The sequence below is a fragment of the Chiloscyllium plagiosum genome, chromosome 25 (genome assembly GCF_004010195.1).
Source record: "Chiloscyllium plagiosum isolate BGI_BamShark_2017 chromosome 25, ASM401019v2, whole genome shotgun sequence".
Classification (NCBI taxonomy): Eukaryota; Metazoa; Chordata; class Chondrichthyes; order Orectolobiformes; family Hemiscylliidae; genus Chiloscyllium; species Chiloscyllium plagiosum.
Window position 1 is genome coordinate 19,812,961 of NC_057734.1, and position 21,748 is coordinate 19,834,708.

At 42.9% G+C, this 21,748-nt stretch overlaps 1 protein-coding gene across 1 annotated transcript in view; it reads left to right on the forward strand.

Moving 5' to 3' along the window:
• Positions 1–21,748, forward strand: part of LOC122562624 (proline dehydrogenase 1, mitochondrial-like) — a 48,936-nt gene that overhangs the window by 7,565 nt on the left and 19,623 nt on the right. The window contains exons 3-6 of the mRNA XM_043715625.1: positions 17,369–17,403; positions 18,890–19,039; positions 19,360–19,424; positions 20,035–20,151. Of these exons, the coding sequence (XP_043571560.1) occupies positions 17,369–17,403; positions 18,890–19,039; positions 19,360–19,424; positions 20,035–20,151 (367 nt within the window). The remainder of the gene's footprint in view (positions 1–17,368; positions 17,404–18,889; positions 19,040–19,359; positions 19,425–20,034; positions 20,152–21,748) is intronic.

Sequence of the window (21,748 nt, forward strand, 5' to 3'; positions counted from 1 at the left end):
ATAGTTGAGTGGATGAATCACCAAGGCTGGATGAATTTTTAAAAAGTTCATGGGATGAGGGCATCCCTGGCTCAGCCTGTGTTTATTATCTATCCCTAATTACCCAGAGGTCAATTTATGACTCAACCGTGGGTCTGGAGTCACATGTCGGCCAGACCAGATAAGGATGGCCATTTTCTTCCCTAAAAGACAGTGGTGAACTAGATGGGCTTTTCCAGCAATTGACAACAAATTTACAGTCATCTTTCGTTTTAATTCCAGTTGTTTTGGTTTTTTTTGTTGTTGAATCCAAATTCCACCATCTACTGTGGTGGGATTTGAACCCAGGTTCCCAGGACATTACCTTGGTTTTGTATTAATGGTATAGTGAGAATAACACTAGGCTATCACCTCCCCTTGTTCCCTCGGCTGTTGAAGGAAGTCAGGGAGGAAATAGCCGATGTTCTGAGGATTATTTTCCAATCTTCACTAGACACAAGTGAAGTGCTGGAGGGCTGAAGAAATACAAATTGTGGTTCTGTTGTTTAAAAAGGGTGAAAAAGAAATGCCAAACAATTATAGATCACTTAGTCTTACTTCAGTGATGGGCAAATTGTTAAAGTCAATCCTGAGAGTTCAGATAAACTGTCACTTAGAATGGCATGGACTAGTCAGGAATAGTCAGCATGGCTTCGTTCAGGCAAGGTCATACTTTGCAAATTTGATTAAATTCTTTTGAGGAACTGGCCAGCAGATCGATGAGGTTAGTGCATTGGAAGTTGTCTACGTGGGTTTTAATAAAGCATTTGACAAGATCCTACTCTGCAGACTGGGAAATGGATCCAACATTGGCTTAATAACAGGAAACAAAGGGTAACGGTCAATAGCTGCCCACGCGAGTGGAAAGCGAGTGTTCTGCAGGACTCTGTGTTGGGGCCCTGCAGTTTTTATACATTCACAATTTGAACATGCGGCGCCAATTGGGAAATTTGAAGAAGAAACAAAAACTAGCCTTGTGGTGGATAGTGTAGAAGATGGCTCTAATCTCAAATGATATGAAGGCTTGGTAGATTGGGCAGGAAAATGGCAGACGGAGTTCAACTCTTAATTGTGAAGTGGTGCATTTAGGAAGTCCAACAATAAAAGCGAATGCACAATAAACGGGAATATATGAAATATCTTAGTGTGCAAATGCACAGGTCCCTAAAGATAGCAGTAGAGGTAAGTAAGGCTGGTTTTTAAAAAAAGCATTTACATTGTTCTCCTTCATTGATAAATATTTAGAATACAAAGCAGGGGTATAATGATGAAACTGTATAAGATGCTGATGAGGTAATGACTGGAGTACTGTGCGCAGTTTTAGGTAACAGGACATAAGGACATAGTGCTCTGGAGAGAGTGCAGAAAGAATTTACTCTAATGTTGGTAGGGCTGGAGAATTGTACCTACGAGGAATGATTGGAGTAGTTGGGCTTGTTTCCCTTCAAACAGAGAAGGCTGAGGGGCAACATGATCAAGGTATATGAAATTTGAGGGGGAAGTGATTGGGTAGACAGGAAGAATCTGTTTAAACAGAACTACCAAAGAACTGTGGATGCTGGAAATCCGAAACAAAATCAGAAATTGCTGGAAACATTCAGCAGAACTGAAGAAAAGTCACTGGAACTGAAACATTAATTCTGCTTTCTCTCCACAAATGCTGCAAGACCTGCTGAGTTTTTCCGGCAATTTCTGATCCCGTTTAGGAGGACCCTGTTTCCCTTGGCAGAGATTCAAGCTAAGTGCAAGAAGGGTTGGTGGGGATGTGAGGAAAAATGTTTATATGCAGAGGGTGGTGGGTGTCTGGAATTTACTACCTGAGTTGGTGTTGGAGACAGAGACCCCAAACTCTTCCAAAAAGTACCTGGGTCTGCATCTTAAGTCCTGTAAGCTGCAGGGCTATAGGCCATGTGGAGGAAGATGGGATTAGAAAGGGTATCGGGTTGTCTTTGTGTTAGCATGAATGAGATGGACCAAATGGCCCACTTTTGCGCTGAATCATTTCTGATTTCTAGATAGGTAGTTTGGCCAGCAGGATAAACCATTCTAAACCCAGAAATCCAAAACACACACATTCATGACATTCTGGATCATTTCTCTACAAATTTCTCGTGAGGTGCCCCGCCTCAACAGCAAACATTCCAAAGTAATGGGGAGCAGCATGGACAATGAATACATTGAGGGGTTCAAGACACATTGGCTATAAAAATAGAAGCAATTTCTAACTAACTGCCTTGGCTTTTCTGTTGCTTCTGATTTTACCTGAATGCATACAGCAACCAACTTAGATATTTCACTGTGTTCTTCACAGAGCATTAAACCTTAGCAGTGATAATTGTGTAATGTTGTTTCTTGTTACAGTCTATCAGAACAGCATACTCGAGGGTGAGTTCCAAACCAGTCATGTTTTTAATTTGCTCTGTACATCAAGGAGCTCAGTTGGTGCGGCAATGCTTTGCTCATTTTCATCCTGTTTAACCACCTTTACTACAATGAATTAATTATTTTATGTTCTGATTAGCTTGAGAGGTGTCTTATTTCATTCCTCTTCTTTGGCCAGACCTCCTGTTCTACTGCAGCTGGGTTCAGTCATACACTTTCTTTGTAAAAATTCTGCCTTTTGTGTCTGGTGTTTTGATCAGCCTGAAGCATTCTGAAGCCCATATTATCACTGCTGTTGGAACTGCTATGCATATTCTTATTGAAATTCTTATTAGAATTTCTCTCTTAATGCTCTGGTAGCTCTCTCAGTAATCTGTAAGTGCAACTGCCTCTTGCATTGTTCTATCATCACAGATGGATGAAGTTGCAGGGAAATGTTGAACCAAAAACTGACCATTTTAACTCCTGTTTGTTTTCATCTCTGATTTAACTGATCCAGGTGTCTTCCATCCATTGTCCTGATACCATTGACACAGTTTCATTCCCTCTTGGCTTCTCAGGACCAGTCCTTCAGCAGTAAAGTGTCTCAAAGTGCTCTTAAGAACAAGAACAGCAACTTGCCTTCAGTGTCACCAAAACACTCCAGAGGTGCTTTGCAGGACTGTTGCAAAGTACAAAATGACACCGAGTCATGAGATATGAGGGCAGGTCACTGGAAGTTTGATCAAAGAACTGAGCTTTAAGAAGCGTCTTGAAGGAAAGACAAGTGAAAAGTTTTGGAGGGGGAGTTGTAAAGATTAGGACTTGGTTGCTGAAAGCATAGTCTCCAATGGTGGAGCAATTGAAATTGGAGATGCTTGAGGCCAACATTATAGGAGTGCAGTTATTTTGAGTTGCGGAGTTGGAAGAGATTATGGGGCTAGAGAGGAGCAAGATCACAAAGATTACAAACCAGGATGAGAATTTTAATGTTGGGGTGTTACTCAAAAGAGAACTAACCGAGGTGTGAGTGAACAGGACTCTGAGTGAAGGCACTGACAACAGAATTTTGCATGAGTGTAAGTTTTTGTGGAGGGTAGAATGTTCTTAGCCATTCCTCGACAAGTATTCACAATCAAATGCAGAGGTAGTAAAACTATGGATAAGGCATTCAGCAGCAGATGAGCTCAGGTAAGGGTGAATGTCACAGAGGTGAGTGCAGGTCATTTTCAGATGGCGTGCAGGTGTGGTTAAAAGCTCACCTCTGAGTCAAAATGACACCAATGCGGTGAGCGCTAGATTCACCCAAATAACAAGAAACAGATGCTGTTGGGAGGGTTTTGAGATGTGGTGGAAAATTTAAATCAAAAGGTGTTTCTAAGGAGCATTTTAAAACAAGAAAGACAGGGGAGTTTTAGGGAGACAGTTTCAGAGAGTAACTTCATGAATGCTGTACAACAGTAATGAGGGAGATACTCAGAAATTACACTGATGGGTGCTGAGAGGTTTAAAAGGCTGGAGGAGATTGTACTCTTTGAAGATTGAACTGATTATTTTACTTAGTTTGTTCACACAGTATGGGTTGGTGGGCTTGGTGAGTGGGAATTGACTGACATAAGACACATTCTAAACTGTTGCTTCAGTAACAACAATCCTTTATTAATGACCACTTTTCACAGAAAAGGTAGTGCTTCAAGGTGGTGACATTTTTTTTAAAAAAGTGTAAATATAAATAAGGGTCTGGTAAAAGGTGCCAAATGCAAGACGGAATGGCAAGAAGATGCATCCAGAGCTGAGTTCCTGGGTAATTGATGATACAGTGGCTGCATGGTGGCTCAGTGGTTAGTATTGATTTGTGGAGTTTGCACATTTTTTCTTGTGCCTGAGTGAGTTTCCTCTGGGTGCTCTAGTTTCCTCCCAAAGTTCAAAGATGTGCAGGTTAGGTGGATTAGCCATGGGAAATGCAGGGATCGGGGAGGAGGGTGTTCCTCTTCAGACGGTCAGTGTGGACTCGATGGACTGAATGGTCAGCTCCCACACTGTAGGGATTGTATGACAGCTGTGATTGAAGGGAGTGGTTCATAGGAAGTTCGAGTCAAAGCAATGAAGGATTGGGACAGGGTGTTGTGGGACTCGGAAAAATTATAGAATCAAATGCAGGGATTTCTGTTTTGTACAAAGACAAGAATTTTAAAGGGGGCACATTTTGGGGGCATTACTGATCAGTGAGCATGCGGAGCTTCGTGCAGGTACCTGAGTTTTGGATGTGATGTAGTTTGAGGATGTGAAACAGCCAGGAGTGAGTTGAATTAGACATGTCTTCAGGTGGGCCTCAGGAATTTGACAGCAGATGGGCTGAAGTAGAAGTAGAGGAGGGCAGTCATAGGTAAAAATATTAGGCAGAGTATGGAGATGGCAGCACAGGCTCGCTTTAAGTATCATTCACACCTGGGTACCCAGGTGTATAACCAGCGTTAGTGCATTTAACCCTGGGTGGCAGGAACTAGAATGTATGTCAGCTGATTGTGTGAAGTTTGCATTTTACCAAAATTAGACATGTGTTAACACTGCATTGTGATAGTGATGCTCATTCTTAAAACTCACTTAAGGAGAAGAAAAGGAAACTTGTGCTCCAAAGATTTGGTGTCAACTTTAAATGGTGGCTGAAGTGGATAAATGGTATTCTGCAAAATTTTATTTGCTTTGATTCCTAAGGGACAATGTCAGAAACTGTTCTGCTACATCCCAAAACCTCCTGAGAGGAGCCTGAACTGACTGTGTAATAGTTTCTATTAAGGAGGTTACTGTAACTGTGTTTTGTGTCCCTTTTGAATGATTGCAATGTGTTGCTCTTGGGTGGGATCATCACACACCTGTTTCCCTTCACAGGCTCTAAGGATGTTTATGATTATTGCGGGGGATCATTGACATGTTCATGGCTTTTGCTGTAGGCAACATGCAAACTTCATGCCATCTCCTGATTTGCACGTTAGCACTGCGATCAGTTACCCACTTCATCAAAGGGCACATGTTTGAGAGACTCTGGCACCTTTTTAACACTAGTCTGCAAAGGAGGATTGCATTCTGACTGGAGGAGATGCTGGAGTCTGTCGTAGAAGCGAATGAGAGGAAGACTGATTCACTGGTACTTTGGAAGCAAGAAGATACTTTGAGATTCTCTGGCATTGTGCTCCACCCCTCTGAGGAAGATCTTCAAGGAGAGAGAAGTCCATTATCCATAGAAAGTCTTTAGTAAGAACCATATGAATGAATTGGGAGTAGATAGCTGTGGAGCAGATGCAAACAGTTGAACCATGCTGACTTGGAGAGAGTGCTGCAAGACATTGTGACTTCTTGACAATTTGAGAAATCAGTGACTTCATTTTCAAATGCTGCTAATTTCACCATTAGGGTTGGTCAATGCTCAGTGTGCATACACATGCCCCATCATTTACCACTAACAACATTTGTTGCAACCTTGCATCCATACCTTCACCTCATCCTCTCACATTTTAGTAAACCTCATGCTTGCATTCTCTCAGCTTGCACACGCTGCCAGCTATTGAACCATGACAGCCAAAGGCATTGCATTACACTGACTGACGCACTTGTGTCTTTCTCACAAGTCAAGACGGTGCCAACCACTGGCTGCAGCATATGACTGCAGGGAGATGGTGCTGGCTGCAGGCCCACAGCCTTGTGCTGGATAAGTGGCCCTCCATGTTGGATACTCCAGAGGCTGTGGTCAGTGGCTGGGCTGAAACTAAGATCTGAGAACTAAGCATTGCCCTCCAGTCCCACTTCCCCATCAACTCATGATCTCTTCTGATCTACAAATGCTGATGGTGTAAAGTGAGCATTCCTCTTGTCTCCTCCCCACAAACATACCCTTTTGGCTTCTCTTCTTTCAGATAAGAGCTAGAGCCTCCTTAGAAAGTTGTGAAAGAGTGAGAAGGCCGAGGTGAAGAAGCAAGGCAGTCCATCATTCTTGAACTCATGGCCATTACACTCCTGCTGATTCTACACTCTGTTTAGAGGAGAGCAGTGTGGGAGTGTAGGTGGGAGCTGTCTGTGGTAGTACTCTGCGTATGAGTGGCCTGCAGTGGGTTGGAGGATTGGTGTGGTGTGGATGTCCGATTATTGAGGCTTTTTCTGCAACTCTTGAAGCTGTCTGTTGAACACTTGCATGCTCGCACACTCACACCAAACTACTGAACGTGTCTGGGAGCAGGTGATTTGTCTCAATTCCTTGAAGTCAACACAAACTCCTTCAGCATTTGGCACTCCAAAAGGCTTTAGTAACTCTGAAACCACTAACTCTGCTACAATTGTGGTAGCTGCAGCTTTGAGTTCTCAGAGGGCAGCACTGGAGTCAAATCAGTGTTAACGTGCTGCCTGACCACGATCTGCCTACCCTACATGAATCTGATGGGTCACCTAAAGCCCACAACAACATGGCATCCAGTGTCTCCAGTAACTGAAGTGCCTGTGAACCAGGGCTATTAACTCAGAGGGAAAACGGCACTTATAACTCTGAAATACTGAGAGCTATATTTTGTGACCATGGTATCTGGCTGCTCATTTGAACTTTCCAACTTTTTTTGGTCTTTTTTAAATAGTTATACTCTGGCAATTCTGGTAGTTTGGCTTTCCTCATGAAATCGCATCCTCGTCTGTCTCAGCCTCCTTAGACAGTTCATTCTCATTAATGCATCTTTCACTTTGAGCTTGTTCAAATCTGCTTGCCTCTAAATTGAAATTATTTCAAAACAATCCTCATTCTGTACCACTCAATCACTGGAAGTTGGAGCAAGTCTAATGGTGTAATGGCAAGGCCTGATGGTCGCATCCTCAGATTTAAACCACAAATAACTACTACACAGTTCCTCCTCCACGTATCTTTACAGTTGAAAATGATTTTTTCCCTCTTGCAAGTGAAGTAAGAGCAGACACTTGGACTTGGACTTGGACTTGGACTTAGATTTATCCCTTTCTCATAGTCCAGCCTGAATCTGTTTTTGAAAAATAACTTGATCATCCCATGTTTTATATTAAATTTCTCTGTAGAATTTTTTAAAAAGTTCATTCTTCTATGTTACAGTCATATTCAGTGATCTGATTACCATCTACAAATGAACTGTGTTTCTTGTCAAAAATTAACATTTATTCCTAACTGAAGCACAACTATGCGGTAAATTATAACACTTTATTTTACACAATGTGAGCATAGCAAGCAGGAGGTGGTGGGGAAATTGGGTGCAGGCCAGAGATGTGATGAGCTGAGAAAATTCCTTTATTCACAAAATTAAAAATCTTTAATTTGAAAGTTCAAGAGAAGTGGGATTTCCACTGTGCAATTCAAATGTTACTAGGATGTTGGGAATGGGGTGTGGTCTCTGACAAAATACTTTTTATTGCACATTGTGTGTAATTGGAATATCCACAAATCCTTCTGGATTCAGAAGACTCTTCATCATCTACAAAGAATTTCATCTTATTAATTAAAAAGAGAAAAGACCACAGTAGATAAAGACAAACTGTCCCCACTAGTTGAGGATTCTAGAACCTGGAGCCATTGCCTCAAAGTTAGGGCCAGACCATTCAGGAGGGAGGTTGGGAGGCACTTGTATACGCAGGGTGGTAGAGGTTTGGAACTCTCTTCCACAAACAATGGATGCAGGATCAGTTGTTGATTTTAAATCTGAGATAGATACATTTTTATTAAGCAAAGGTATTAAAGGGTATGAGTCAAAGACAGGGAAGTAAAGTTAGGCCACAGATCAGCCATGATTCCATTGAATAGAAGAACAGGCTCAAGGGGCTTAATGGCCTACTCCCACTCTTATGAACCCCAGACTCTCCGGTTTACATTGAATTTCTGAAGAATTTAAATAGTTGAATTGTAACTCAACAAAAACTACAACAGATTCTGAGAGTATAGATCAGTTCACAATCACTTCTGCACAAGGCAGTCAACTAACTTTGCTTTGCTTTATTACAACGCTTCAATTTCTGCTCTGTATTGCTTTATCCAAGGAGACCTGACGGTATCACAGTAATGACATCTGGGTATCGGCAAAATGTAAATGGCTCTTAAAATGAATAAATCCGCTTACAGACTGCTTTGCAACAGTGACACATTTCAGAAATACATTTTTGGCTGCGAAGTGTTTTGGGAAGTCCAGAGGTTGTGAAAAGCGCTGTGTAAAATGCAAGTTTTTGTTTTAATTTGACATTTTGTTTGGAATAGACCTGGCATCGACATTAATAGATGGAATATTTTCTCCCGTAGGAGAAGCTGAAGAACTGATTCCTTTTAACACCCAAGTCTCCTCAATATTTTTGAGGCAGCTGCAAGCCCAAAGTGGCCTGGCCTCAATCGGTGTATGTACAAACACTGTTCCTAGTTGGAAGTCTCAGGGCTTTCTTCCCTTTGTCACAGCTAAAGGACAATATCGGCAATGGAATGCACCCAGTTTAACCAGGTTTACAATCAGCTGATTAAGCATAAACTGGCTGGATTTTTCTCAATCTTTGGGTCTCCAACATCGAATTGTTAGGGCAGCACAGTGGCTCAGTGGTTAGTACTGCTTCCCCACAGCGCCAGAGACCCAGGTTCAATTCCAGGCTCTGGCAACTGTTGTGTTGAGTTTGCACATTCTCCACATGTGTAGATGGGTTTCCTCTGGGTGCTCCGGCTTGTGGGAGGAAACTGAAGATGTGCAGGTTAGGTGAATTGGCCATGCTAAATTGACCATTATATTCAAGGACGTGTAGGTTAGGTGCATTAGTTGGTGTAAATATAGGATAATAGGGTAGGGGAATAGGTCTGGGTTGGTTACTCTTCAGAGGGTCGGTATGGGTTTGTTGGGCCGATAGGTCTGTTTCCACACTGGGATTCTATGAATTGAAAAGCAGGAATTAGACCTGTGTATGTTTGCCAGACGACTGGTTCGGTGGTTTAATGGGTGACCTCCCAATCCACTGCCTGTCATCCAGGCATTTCATTAAATTCTGGAGCATTAAGGCTTCTTGTGGTGCAGCGGTAGTGTCCCTACCTCTGTGCTGGAAGGCCTGTGTTTAAGTCCTGTCTGATCCTATATCATAACATCTCTGAACAGCATGAGATAAAAAAAAATCTCAAAGTTCTTGGAGCTTAGTAACTCTGACAATGGACAAGGTTCAGGAAGGTTAATAAACTTGGGAATCGAGATTTCAAATTCTTTCTTTTGATGTGCTTATCAATGATTAGGCCAGCATTTCTTGCCCATTTTCATTTGCCATTGAGATGGTCAGAAAGAGACCTTCAGAATTTTGACCCAGTGACCGTTAAGGAACAGCAATAAAGTTCAAAGTTAGCATGGCATGTGGCTTAGAGGGGTACTTGCAGGTAGCGCTTCCTGTGTATCTACTGGCTTGTTCTGGGTGGCAGAACTGTGTCGTCATTCTATGGCCTCTATCGATGCCACCATTCACCACCATGGCTGAGATGTGGCATGACTGCAGACTTTCAATCTGACTCGCTGATTGTGGGATCACGTGGCTGCTGAATGCTGATAATATTGCTCCGCTACCAATCCATCTTTCATTCGAGCTTCACGTTGACCCCTAATTTTTATGTATGTCTGATGCCGTGAGTGGCATATGCACCATTTTGTCCTCCTCTTCAGTTCAAATTTATTCCGTTTCAAGACAATGTTATTGCAACATAACATGAATGAGGGTATACTCAATGTGAAGGTGGGACCTTGTCTCCACAAGGACTGTGTGCTGATCACTTCTACAAATTGTGGAAGAGTCATCTGCAGCAAGTTGAGTGTAGAGTAGATGTTTCCCTCTTCCCTCACTACCTACTGTGCAGCAGCTATATCCTTTTAGGTCTCAGTGGAGTTGTCCTGCCACTCTTGGTGATGGATGTTGAAGTCCTATCCCATCCCCCCCACGCATATACAACACATACCCAGAATATATTTGGTACCTTCCCTGCGTCTCCCAAGTGGTATTCAGCATGGAGCAGCGCTGTTTCATTTGCTGAAGGCCATGTTGCTACCAATTTTAAACAGGTGAATAAACTCCTATCCTCTCACTCTTTTGGTTGGTCCAACACAGTTATAAAATTTTAAACAGTCTTTCTTGCAGATTTAATATTTACTTCCTGATGCATTAAATATCAGGGGCATGCCAGACAGATTTCTTTTGAGTTAATGCTATTATTCACTCCTAAACTATAAACTCCTCTATATTTTAAAATCTAAAAGCCCCTCCTGAATTCTGCAAAGTGCATGCATGTATGTACACCTAGAATGCAAATACATGAAGTTATAGGGTTCGGGCTGGTGCAATTTTTAAAGAGAAAAATCCTGCTTCTAAACTGAAGGAATTAAACCCTCCAATGTTGATCTTGAGGTTGTGATATCTGAATACTGACTGTTGGCCTGCAATGAGGGAAATCAGTTTCCAAGAGAGTTCAGAGATCCATTACCCGAGTTTCCCCAGTATTCCTTGAAAATAAATAGGTAGAGGTATAATTTTTTTTGTGTGTGTACAAAATACTTTATTCAATATTGCCACCAGCAGGAAATCGCCCATGTGGTTAGGGAACCAGTAACCAACAAGGCACAGTTAAGTCAAAGCTGACATGGGGGTGGGGGAACAAGTGAAGGGGAAGGATAGGGATTAAATCAAAATACAGTTGGAGGGGGAAATAAAGCACTCCGCTGCCACCCCCATTGTGGTGCCTACCTGTCCCTAATGGCATCGCGGCAGTCAGCAGAAATGACTGTCCTCCATGGCCTGCTGCTTGGTCCTTTTTGCTGCCAGCCGGGCCTGGCCCAGGAGCAGACCCACAATGAGATCCTCCGACCTGCCTGCTCCCCTTCCTACCGGGTGTCTGAAGCATTTCGATGTTGGAATGGAGGAAGTGGTCTGTGTGCATTCTTGCAGGTCCCAGTGAGAATTGAGCTCACTGCTATTGGTTTACAAGACCAGTGCTCTAACCATGAGATTCTGGAGACAGCAAACAGACTGCACCCAGTGTGGGGCTCACATTCACAACCCTGAGATTATGATTCTCATGTTATTCCTACTGACCAAACAGATTGCCCAGGTTAGAGAGTTAAACCGGCTGTTTGCGTAGCAAGTTTTCAATTTGTAAAAATTAGTTCAGTCAAAACCTGTGGTTGAAGCTTTGTCCCAGAAGCATTTAAGACTCATTGTGAGCCATACCCTGCAACTAATAATTTTGAATGTTTGGATAATTGCCCTTGGACAGTTGTTTTTAATTGTTTTCAGCTCATTTTTAATTGTTTTCAGGGAAAACAAAGTCCAAGCTAGGTTCGTCAGTGTGATTTTAAAGATGAATAGTCCATAAAATTTTCTTTTATCATGATATGGAGTTTGGTGTGGATCAGAATAAATTGTACCTTTTATTCTCTAGAGCAGCTTGAAACTGGCATTAAAGGCTGGCCTGCCCAGCAATGCCCACATCTCAGGAGTGAATAAATAAAAACATTAACTCTTTGATTAGTTGCTGAACATGCAGAACTCGAGCTATGCCACAGTGATGTCAGATCATGTGGAGCTATAGCCAGGCTCTTATGTTCCAGAAGATGTGCTCTTACCATCCCTTGTAAACAAATATGTTCAATAAAACCTGTTAATGTTCACTTAACCTGAGTGTAGACCTGATACTAAAATAAAAGTTGGTGGTCAGTAGCAGAGGTCTATGTATATCTTTGACCTGATGAGACATAATGGGATCCAGAATCAATACTGAGGGCTCCTGGAGCACTCCCACCTGACTGTGTGTATACAATCCTCCTTATTCTGGTGGATCTGGCCTTTAGTAAGGCGATGATACCTGGGGATGATGGTGTTGGGCTGGGAAAGTTAGCCTGAGCATATGACTGTTGGGCCAAGGTGCCATGAAGCAATGGGATACCTCTTCCAAGTTTGTCACACACCTCCAGACGTTAGTAGCGGGGACTTTGTGTTGAACAGACTTGGTGTGCTATTGTCATTTCTGGTGTCTTGGTTGATGCTAGGTGCTTCATCCTTTTTTTTAGGTTTTTCTTTAATGGCTTGACACAACTAAATGAGTAGTTAGAACATTCTCATAGTCAGTCATGTTTCTCTGATTCTGGAGTCACCAGGTAACAAGGACGTTAGTGAATCAGAGCCATAGTAATGTGGTGAGCTTCCTAATTCAAGTTTTATACATTGCATTCCAATTTTATTATCTGTCCTGCTGAGATTTGAAGCCGTGTCCTCAGCATTAGGCTGGGGATGGGGATTGCTAGTCTCATGACTTCCCGTCTGTACCACTGCCTACCCCCCAATCCAGGAACCTTTTTGTAGAGCTCAGTCCATGTTAAAGCCCAGTCGATTGCACAGCAAACTTCTGCCTGGGGAATCACTGGGACAATGGGAAATTTGCCATTTCACGTCCTGGGGAGGAAAGCTGCCTCAAAGATTTTCCAGCTGATATGCCATTCGCAAGATCTAATGTAATTAGATCATTAAGTTGTAATTAGGTCCTTGATGCAAATTGATCATCTGTCTCTGTGGAGCACATGTTCACCTCCTGCCTACTATTTGGGGAAACTTGCCCAGCAACAGGACAGTGATGGGGGAGCCGTGCTGATTTAGGTACCTTGTCCCTGCTCCGGTTATAGACATAGTGTTTCAGTTACTGATCGGGCTCCTGGATTTTTATAAGCCTTTGAAATCAGCAACCTATGCAATGTTATACCTTTCAGAGAAGCATATCAATACGGTGTGTGAAATTTTAAGAGGATAAGGTGGAGGGGAGGAATCCTGTTTTTATTTTCTTTAAAAATGATCCTCCATCTAAATGTGTGACCATAAGTATGTTGGAGGTAGGACTCTTCTCATTGGTTGGATAGAGATGAGTTTGGGGGATGGGGAGGGGAGGTGTTGTTGAATGGGCAAATTAAGAGGAGAGATTATTCAACGGTGCCAAATATGTGACTGTTGCACAACCTATGGCTTGGCTCCAAGTAGAAAGTTTCCATTTCTCTTCAGTGGCCGTGCGTGTGACCATAGGGCACTTTGTGCTTGTTCATTGAATGTATTTTAGAAAAAGGTCCTTTTGCTTTATCTTTCTGCATTAAAACTAAATAAATTTTTGAATTCAACTTAACTCAGAGGCAAATAGTGAACATAATGTAAAATTCTTATTTAAAATGATTGAATTTGATTCTACAGCTTGGGCTGCAACACACTTTTTTTGGGCTCTGGTCTCTGATTCCTCCTCCTTTTCCTGAAATGCACCACCCATCCCTCCATCCCCACCTCACTCACATGCACACTCTCTTTCTCGCATGCACCCATAGTCTCTCTCGCAAACACACTTGCTCTCATTCATCAGCCCAATGCACACACTGTCACTTGTAGTTTTTGCTCTTCCCTCAATATATACATATACTCATACTTGAGGCTGATGTATGTGTGCAGAATTTCTGTAAGGAATATTCCTAGATACCTCGGTGTTCTTGTATCCTGATGATGAGATGTAAGTCACTACCTGAAACAGCCCAGGGATAATTGCCTATTTTTACACTTGCCCTCACTCCAAATTTGAGTTTGATTAGATTAGATTCCCTACTGTGTGGAAACAGGCCCTTCAGCCCAACAAGTCCACACCAGCCCTCCAAAGACCCATTCCCCTACATTGACCCCTGACTAATGCACCTAACACTATGGGACAATTTAACAGAACCAATTCACCTAACCTGCACATCTTTGCATTGCGGGAGGAAACCGGAGCACCCCAAGGAAACCCACGGGGAGAATATGCAGACTGCACACAGACAGTCGCCCAAGGCGGGAATCAAACCCGGGACCCTGGCGCTGTGAGGCAGCAGTGCTTACTGCTGAGCCACGATGCCACCCGGAGTATTTAATTGATTTCCTGTAAAGCCATTTTGATCAAATAACCACCCTACAGTTGGATGTTTATGCAAGGAATAGACACGACTAACTGTGTCATATAAAAACAAATGACTGCAGATACTGGAATCTGTACGGATAACAACAAACGCTCGAAATCACAATGGGTCAGACAGCATCTATGGAGAGAGAGAGAGAGAGCTAATGTTTCAATTCTAGATGACTCTTCATCACTTCAACTCTGAAGAGTCTTCTAGACTCTAAATGTTAGCTTGCTCTCTCTATGGATAATGTCTGACCTGCTGTGATCTCCAGCGTTTGTTGTTTTCACTAACTGTCATGTTGTGTAATAGATTAAACTTATGAAGATCCATATCGCATAGATTGGAAACTATTGTTCTAGTTAATTGACCAGTTTAGATACTTTCTCACAAACTGTGGTTCAAATGTGTTACAACACACCTCTTTTGCAAGGGGTCTTGAACCCAAGCCTTCTGACAGCAATATGGCATTACAATAGCTTCACAAGTATCATATTTGACCAGTTTAGATGCTGCATTTAACAAGCTCCATTCCAGCTATCTGGCTGTGTAGGTGGGTTTATGCTTAGATTCTTGAGGGTTTGTGGTTTGGAACACGCAAAGTCATTTTTAACATTAGGCTGCATGATCGTAGGAAAGTCAAGGGTTGGATTGGCTGGCATTGAGTGCATATTGATAGCTATCAGGAGACTTGTTTGGTACATGTCAGATATAGTAATGGGTCTGAGAGAACATAGTGGCACTGTTAAAGCTTCAGATTTTTACGGTAGCTTTTTAATTAGTGAATTTACATAGTTGGCTATCATTTCTGGTAAGAGTTTCAAAGCTTACTTTTCATATGCCATAGCAAGTAGCAAAAGGCAGAATCTATACAATAGGAATGGAGGGCATGGACCAAGGGCTGGGAGAAGGAGTTAGTTTAATGTGCAGTCCTGTTCGGCGTGACATCGTGGGCCGAAGGACTCTTCCTGTGTTGTACTGTTCAATGGTGTTGAGTTGATTTAAGGATAGATGAATTACTAATTTGGTGCTTTTCTGGAAAGAGTCAAATCCCTTTTTAAAAAATGTCTGTGATGGAAAAATCATCATTATCCCGACAGTGTGGAAGCAGGCCATTCATACCATCCAGTCCACACTGACCCTCGGAGCATCCCACCCAGACCCACCACCCTATCCCTGTAACCCTGCCTTTCCCATGGCTAATCCACCTGGCCTGCACATCTTTGGACTTATGGAGGAAACCAGTACACCCAGAGGGAACCCAGGCAGATACTGGGAGAACATGCAAACTTAACACAGACAGTCACCTGAGGGTGGAATTGAACCTGGGTCCCTGGTGCTGTGAGGCAGCAGTGCTAATCACTGGGCCAACGTGCCACCCAGTGATGGGTGTCCTCTTAATTCTCCTACCTTTTTTAATCAGCTCATTTCCGAGCTGATTTAGAGATGGGGTGAAAATGAACACTACCTCGTGTTTCCTTGGTGCACTGGCTCATGACATACTCCTTTGCCAACTCTGAAGCTAAGCCACTTAGGTTTCACATGTTTATATTTGGTCGATTGAAGTTTCCCGTTTTAAAATAGCTTTCCTGTCATCGGGAAGACTTCTCGTTGACACTTGCATGCAGAAGTTGTGTAAATTGGTGCAGATGCTTAGTAGTAACTGGGTAATCAGGTTTTATTGATTAAGCCTGGCTGCATGGCCCAACCCTTAGATTAGGGCATGATTGTGATGAAAATTGAACATTCTTCTCCATAATGTGCCAAGCAGCTTATTTTCTGACATGGTACATATGCTATTAATGAATCCAATTTACTCAGTGCATGACAACAGTTGTATAAATATAGCAATACAAATGCTGAGCTTGGACACGGACCAGAGTGAGGAATCCAGCCAAACCATTTAAATGTAAACATCTAATGGGTTTTGTGTTTGTATGTGTTAATCTTTTTCAGCAATCACATATACGTCCCTTTTAAGTTTTCCAGTCAGATTTTGAAGAATTTTTTTTTTGTTCACTGCTGTTCGAGTTGAGGGTGTCCACTTGGTATAACGAGCAAATGAAATAGATTTTGGCTTTCTATTTGACTCTTGGGCTTGTTACATTCACCTACCTATTGACGAGTTATGATCCACTCTGAGGATTACGCCTTAGGCATGAATTGCTGAACCCAGGGGAGAAAACGGCACAATTTAAAGTCCAGCGAAAGTGACAAAATGAGATTTGAAAAGAGTAGGGATCTTTTAAATCTGAATGTGTTGTTTTGGGTAAGTGCCAATTTGGATTAGAAAGTCCTGAAGGGTTGCAGGAGAAAATGTAGCTGCACTCCCTTGGTTCATGAGCAGCAGAATAGTTTGAATTCTTTACAGTCAGGACATGGACTTGAACCAGTTGGATAAAGCACCCCATTTCAGTTTCTCATGCACTGCCTGAGTTTTCCTGCCTCTTTCTTGCTGCAAGTCTTTGGGTTAGTTGGACCCACACTGCGATTGTGTTTTGTTTTTGTCCTTGTGCCTGCCCATACCAGTAACCACATCAACATGCTGCCTTGTGACTTGAGATGAGAGTCATGTGAGAAGGTCATAGATAATTCAAATAGTGGGAATTCCAGCTTTGATAGGTTTTTTTTATTGAAGGCTTGTATGAATACGGAGGGCAGCTGACTTATCATGTTCTAGTCTAGGCCTGTGGAACAAACTCAAAATAGTTACATAATTGTGGGGAAAAATACATAAGAGCATGTATAGTACTTTCTGCCCACTGGAGGAATGTACTCAAGACCTAGATCCAGGATGGTTTGACAATGTTCTGGCTGTACGAGTAGTTTGTGTGTGTTTATACAGAATGACAAATTCCCTTCCCTGTTGTACAGGATACTGGCCTCAGAGTCCTTCGGCATTGAAATGGGCCCTTCGTAATGAGAGCTATCAATTGTCGAACACTCCACAAGCATTGATGCTAATTTGACTCTCTCCCACACTCGCTGCATTTGAATTCAATGCACCAATTTCATTTTCTTTCTCTTTTGCTCTTTAGGTCCTGCGAGTCTCCAGGAGAGAAGGAAGTTAAAGGTAAGTCTGAGACTCGCTTTACACTGGGCAAGTTTAGGCCTCTGGAACTTGACACGGGATCTCATTGTAAGATGTTTTCATGATTTTGAAGAAAATGGCTTTTAAAAATTTTCTTACGTGCGACTTCGAAGGAAGAGGTTCCTTCTCCTCCATAATCAAGAGATCTTTTTTTCTTAAAAATACTTAAACTTTCTCATTTCTCTCTCAAAGTGAACTATCCTCACAGCAGCCCTCCTGCCAATCCTCCACAGGATCTTTTATACGTTTCAATAAGATCGCCTCGCAGTCCTTTATATATTCCCTGTGGATACAGGCCCATTCTGTCTAACCTTACCTCAAAAGATAATTCCCCAATACCAGCTATCAGTCACATGAACCTTCTGCAGCTATAGTTAAGATATAATGTGCAATTTCAGAAACCCTGCTTACCTTCTGATTGAGTTTTTTTCTTTATTTTCTCCCACCCCACACTGATGCCTACTGACCATCAAATGTTTTCCCCTGGCTCCTCAACAGATTTAGATAGTTCCAGTTACTCACTAAACACAGTAGAGTCGCGGGTAAGCACAAGGTAAGAAAATCAGCCACTGTTCTTGCTTCTAGCTGCCAACCAATGATTCACGTAAGACGCACGATCAGAAAAAGGCTGTTTTAGCCCATTGAGTTTGCTTTGCCATTCAGTGAGATCACGGCTGGTGTCAGAGTCCTCAATTCCACTTTTCTGCCTTCCTCCATAAACCTTGATTTTCTTGTGGAGATAAAAACCTGTCTATCTCAGCTTTGAATACACTTAGTGATCCAGCTTCGATAGCTCTCTGCTTTCTCTCATCCATGGAGATGTCCTTCTAGTCTGGGCTGCTGACAAATGGATAATGTTGTGATATGGTGTTGTCCAGTCAGCATCTGGGATGAATGACGAGGTCCCTCCATGCGTTACCAATGTGAAGACCCAAGTCTAGAAACAGACTCTGCTCTTCCAAAGTGATTTTTTTTTTAAAAAAGAAAGAAATGTGTTGGATGCATTATCTGTAAGTGAACAGACTACAGGTGTACTTAACCGCGTAATGCGGATAATGCCCTGTTCTGTTCCATGCTCATAAGCCAGTTCCTGCTTGCACTGCAGTTCGGTTGCTGTAATTAGGCTTCATACCCCAGGGATAGGGAGGGGATTTGAAAATAAGTTTCGCATTGGAGAAAGAAATAATTTGTGGATTTCATTCCTCCGAGTCATAATAGCTCCCGCTGTCCTGTGTGTGAGCATCAAAACTTATTGTGGGAGTATTGGGCTTATCTGCAATCATCTCATCTTTGAAACTCAAACACAATGAAGCATGGTCAATGCTTCTGAAAGCTGCCATCTAAGAGAAAAGGGTCATAAAATGAACGGCCTGCTCGTTGCAGTTACCTGCAGTTTTTTTTTTTAAATCATGCAATGCTTGCCCTGCCTTTCCCGACTGTTCTGTTATATAGTTTCTCCCCTCCACAGATGGCGTTCACAGGGAGAAGAAATTCCGGCCCCATAAAAGATTCGGAGACCGCAGAGAAGATGTCTTTAGTGCTCGGACATACTTCTACGCAGATGAGTCCAAATGCGACCAATTTATGGACACCTTCCTGAAGTGTATTGCAGCATCTGGTATGTCTCGACTTGGTTAGGTGCTGTGGGCTCCCAGTGATGTAGGGCCCATTGTGGATATACTCAGTGCTGATGTTTTACTTCTCTATGGCTCGTTCTCCAACCTGCAGTAGTTTGAGTATTGCTTCCCATGTCAATACAGTTGGTGGGTAGCAGCTAATTGTTGGCAATTGTGAATGATATGGTGTTGGCTCTTCATGTTCAGTGGGTTATCCCTTCACTGGTGCTATCCATACTGTTGTTGGTGATTTTCAGCACAGAGCTTGCTGGTGCGTTAGTTCAGTTCTTGGATTTAAAGCTGCGCTCTGTACTGTTCACAGGTGGGAGCTCCGAGGATGGATTTTCTGCCATCAAACTGACAGCACTGGGGAGACCACAGTTCCTGGTAGGATTCTCATCTTTTTTTTTAGATTAGATTAGATTAGATTAGATTAGATTACTTAGTGTGGAAACAGGCCCTTCGGCTGAACAAGTCCACACTGATCCTCCGAAGAGCAACCCACCCAGACCCATTCATTTACCCCTTCACCTAACACTATGGGCAATTTAGCATGGACAATTCACCTAACCTGCACGTTTTTGGATTGTGGGAGGAAACTGGAGCACCCGGAGGAAACCCACGCAGGCACGGGGAGAATGTGCAAACTCCACACAGTTGCCTGAGGCGGGAATTGAACCCGGGTCTCTGGCGCTGTGAGGCCACAGTACTAACCACTATGCCGTCCATTTCTGTACTTCAAAGGTTTTGACTAGAGGCTGAGTAATAACAGAGGAGAAGGTGATGCGTGGAACAATCATCAAACCTCAGCAATATTCCCCTGAGCTGTAACGGTCTCATCAGCAACAAAACTGGTGAAAGGAGCCTTTGTTCTGTACAATGCTGCAAGGAAAGCAAGGGATGTTTGTGCATCCAGTTATGGTAATGGTGGACGGTGGGTATGTTTGTTTGAAAAGCTGATTTGAAAGTTAATCCTTACTCGCTTCTGTCCTTGTAGCTGCAGTTTTCCGAGGTGCTGGTTAAATGGCGTGGTTTTTTTCGCCAGCTCGCTGCCGAGCAAGGAAAGGCTGGCCAGGCAGCAGTGGACATGAAGCTGGATATGGAGCGACTGCAGGTGGGTCAGCGAGTGATTGGCCAAAGTGAGGGGCTGCTGGGTGGGAAAGAGAAAGAGCTGCGATGTGATGGGACTTTTGCCTCCAGTAGAGGCATTTTACCCGAGGTGGTGATATTTATGTTAGCTCTTGTAACTGGACATAGAGTGGCAGTGAGTAATCCAACAGAGCTAAATATGCAAATGTTGCATTCCTCAGGCATGTAGTTTCTGTGTTAGTGTTTAACCTGTGAAATTAGACAAAGCACCAGATTTCCAGTACTGTCATGCTTCAAAGAATCCTCTGGCAAGAACGTAGAATCCCTACAGTGTGGAAGCAGGCCACCCGGTCCATCGAGTCCACACTGACCCTCCAAAAAGCATCCACCCAGACCCACGCCCTATCCTACCCTGTAACCCTGCTTCCCAATGACTAATCCTCATAGCCTATACATCTTTAGACTGGGAGGAAACCTACGTGGGCACACCACAGAGTTTGAGGGTGGAATGGAATCCAGGTCCCTGGCACTGAGACAGTAGTGCTAACCACTGAGCCACCAATGGAGTAAGACGACATGCTATGATAGTGATAGCGCATGCCTAATAAAAGCATATTGACATAGTGACCGTGGGGCATAACAGCTTCAGTACCAATTAGCTTGGACGTAGATTTAGAAACAGAAGTCGGGGGAAGAAGGGATGCTCAACTCCACAGATGCTGCTGATTTCTAAGGTAATTTCTAGCTTTGTTTCAGATTTACAGCATATGCAGTTCTTTGAAATTGGTGGTTGGGTACAATTTCAGCACCGCCTTTTATCTCCCTTTATTCACTTTAAAACCAAAAGCTTAGGGTTTGAAATGGACCGATTTGATGTAAACTGAAGTGGCACACTGGAGCAGATGTTAATGTGCCGGGTCTCTGCCCTGTTTCATTATTCTGTTATGTACAGGCCTGATTGGCTGGGCCAGCGTTTATTGCCCATCTCTAATTGCCAGAAGCCTGTTAATAGTCAGCTACATTGCTGAGGGTCTGGTATCACATGTAGGCCAAACCACACAAGGTTGGCAGATTTCCTTCCCTAAAGGACAGTAGTGACCCAGATTGATCTTTACAACAACAGGTGTTGTTACATGGTGGGCTTTAGAGATGCACTTCATGGACAGTGATAGAAACTGGAGGCACAAACCCGTATGGAGAATCTGCTTCAATGATTTGAAATGTATTGAAAACAATAATTTTTCTGTCAAAATTGGCATTCATTGCCTCCTGGTAGGAAGGGAGATAAAAGGTGGTGCTGAAATTGTACCCAACCACCAATTTCAAAGAACTGCATATGCTGTAAATCTGAAACAAAGCTAGAAATTACCTTAGAAATCAGCAGCATCTGTGGAGTTGAGCATCCCTTCTTCCCCCGACTTCTGTTTTTAAATCTACGTCCAAGCTAATTGGTACTGAAGCTGTTATGCCCCACGGTCACTGTCAATATGCTTTTAATAGGCATGCGCTATCACTATCATAACATGTCGTCTTACTCCATTGGTGGCTCAGTGGTTAGCACTACTGTCTCAGTGCCAGGGACCTGGATTCCATTCCACCCTCCAGGAAGAGGAAAATGATGT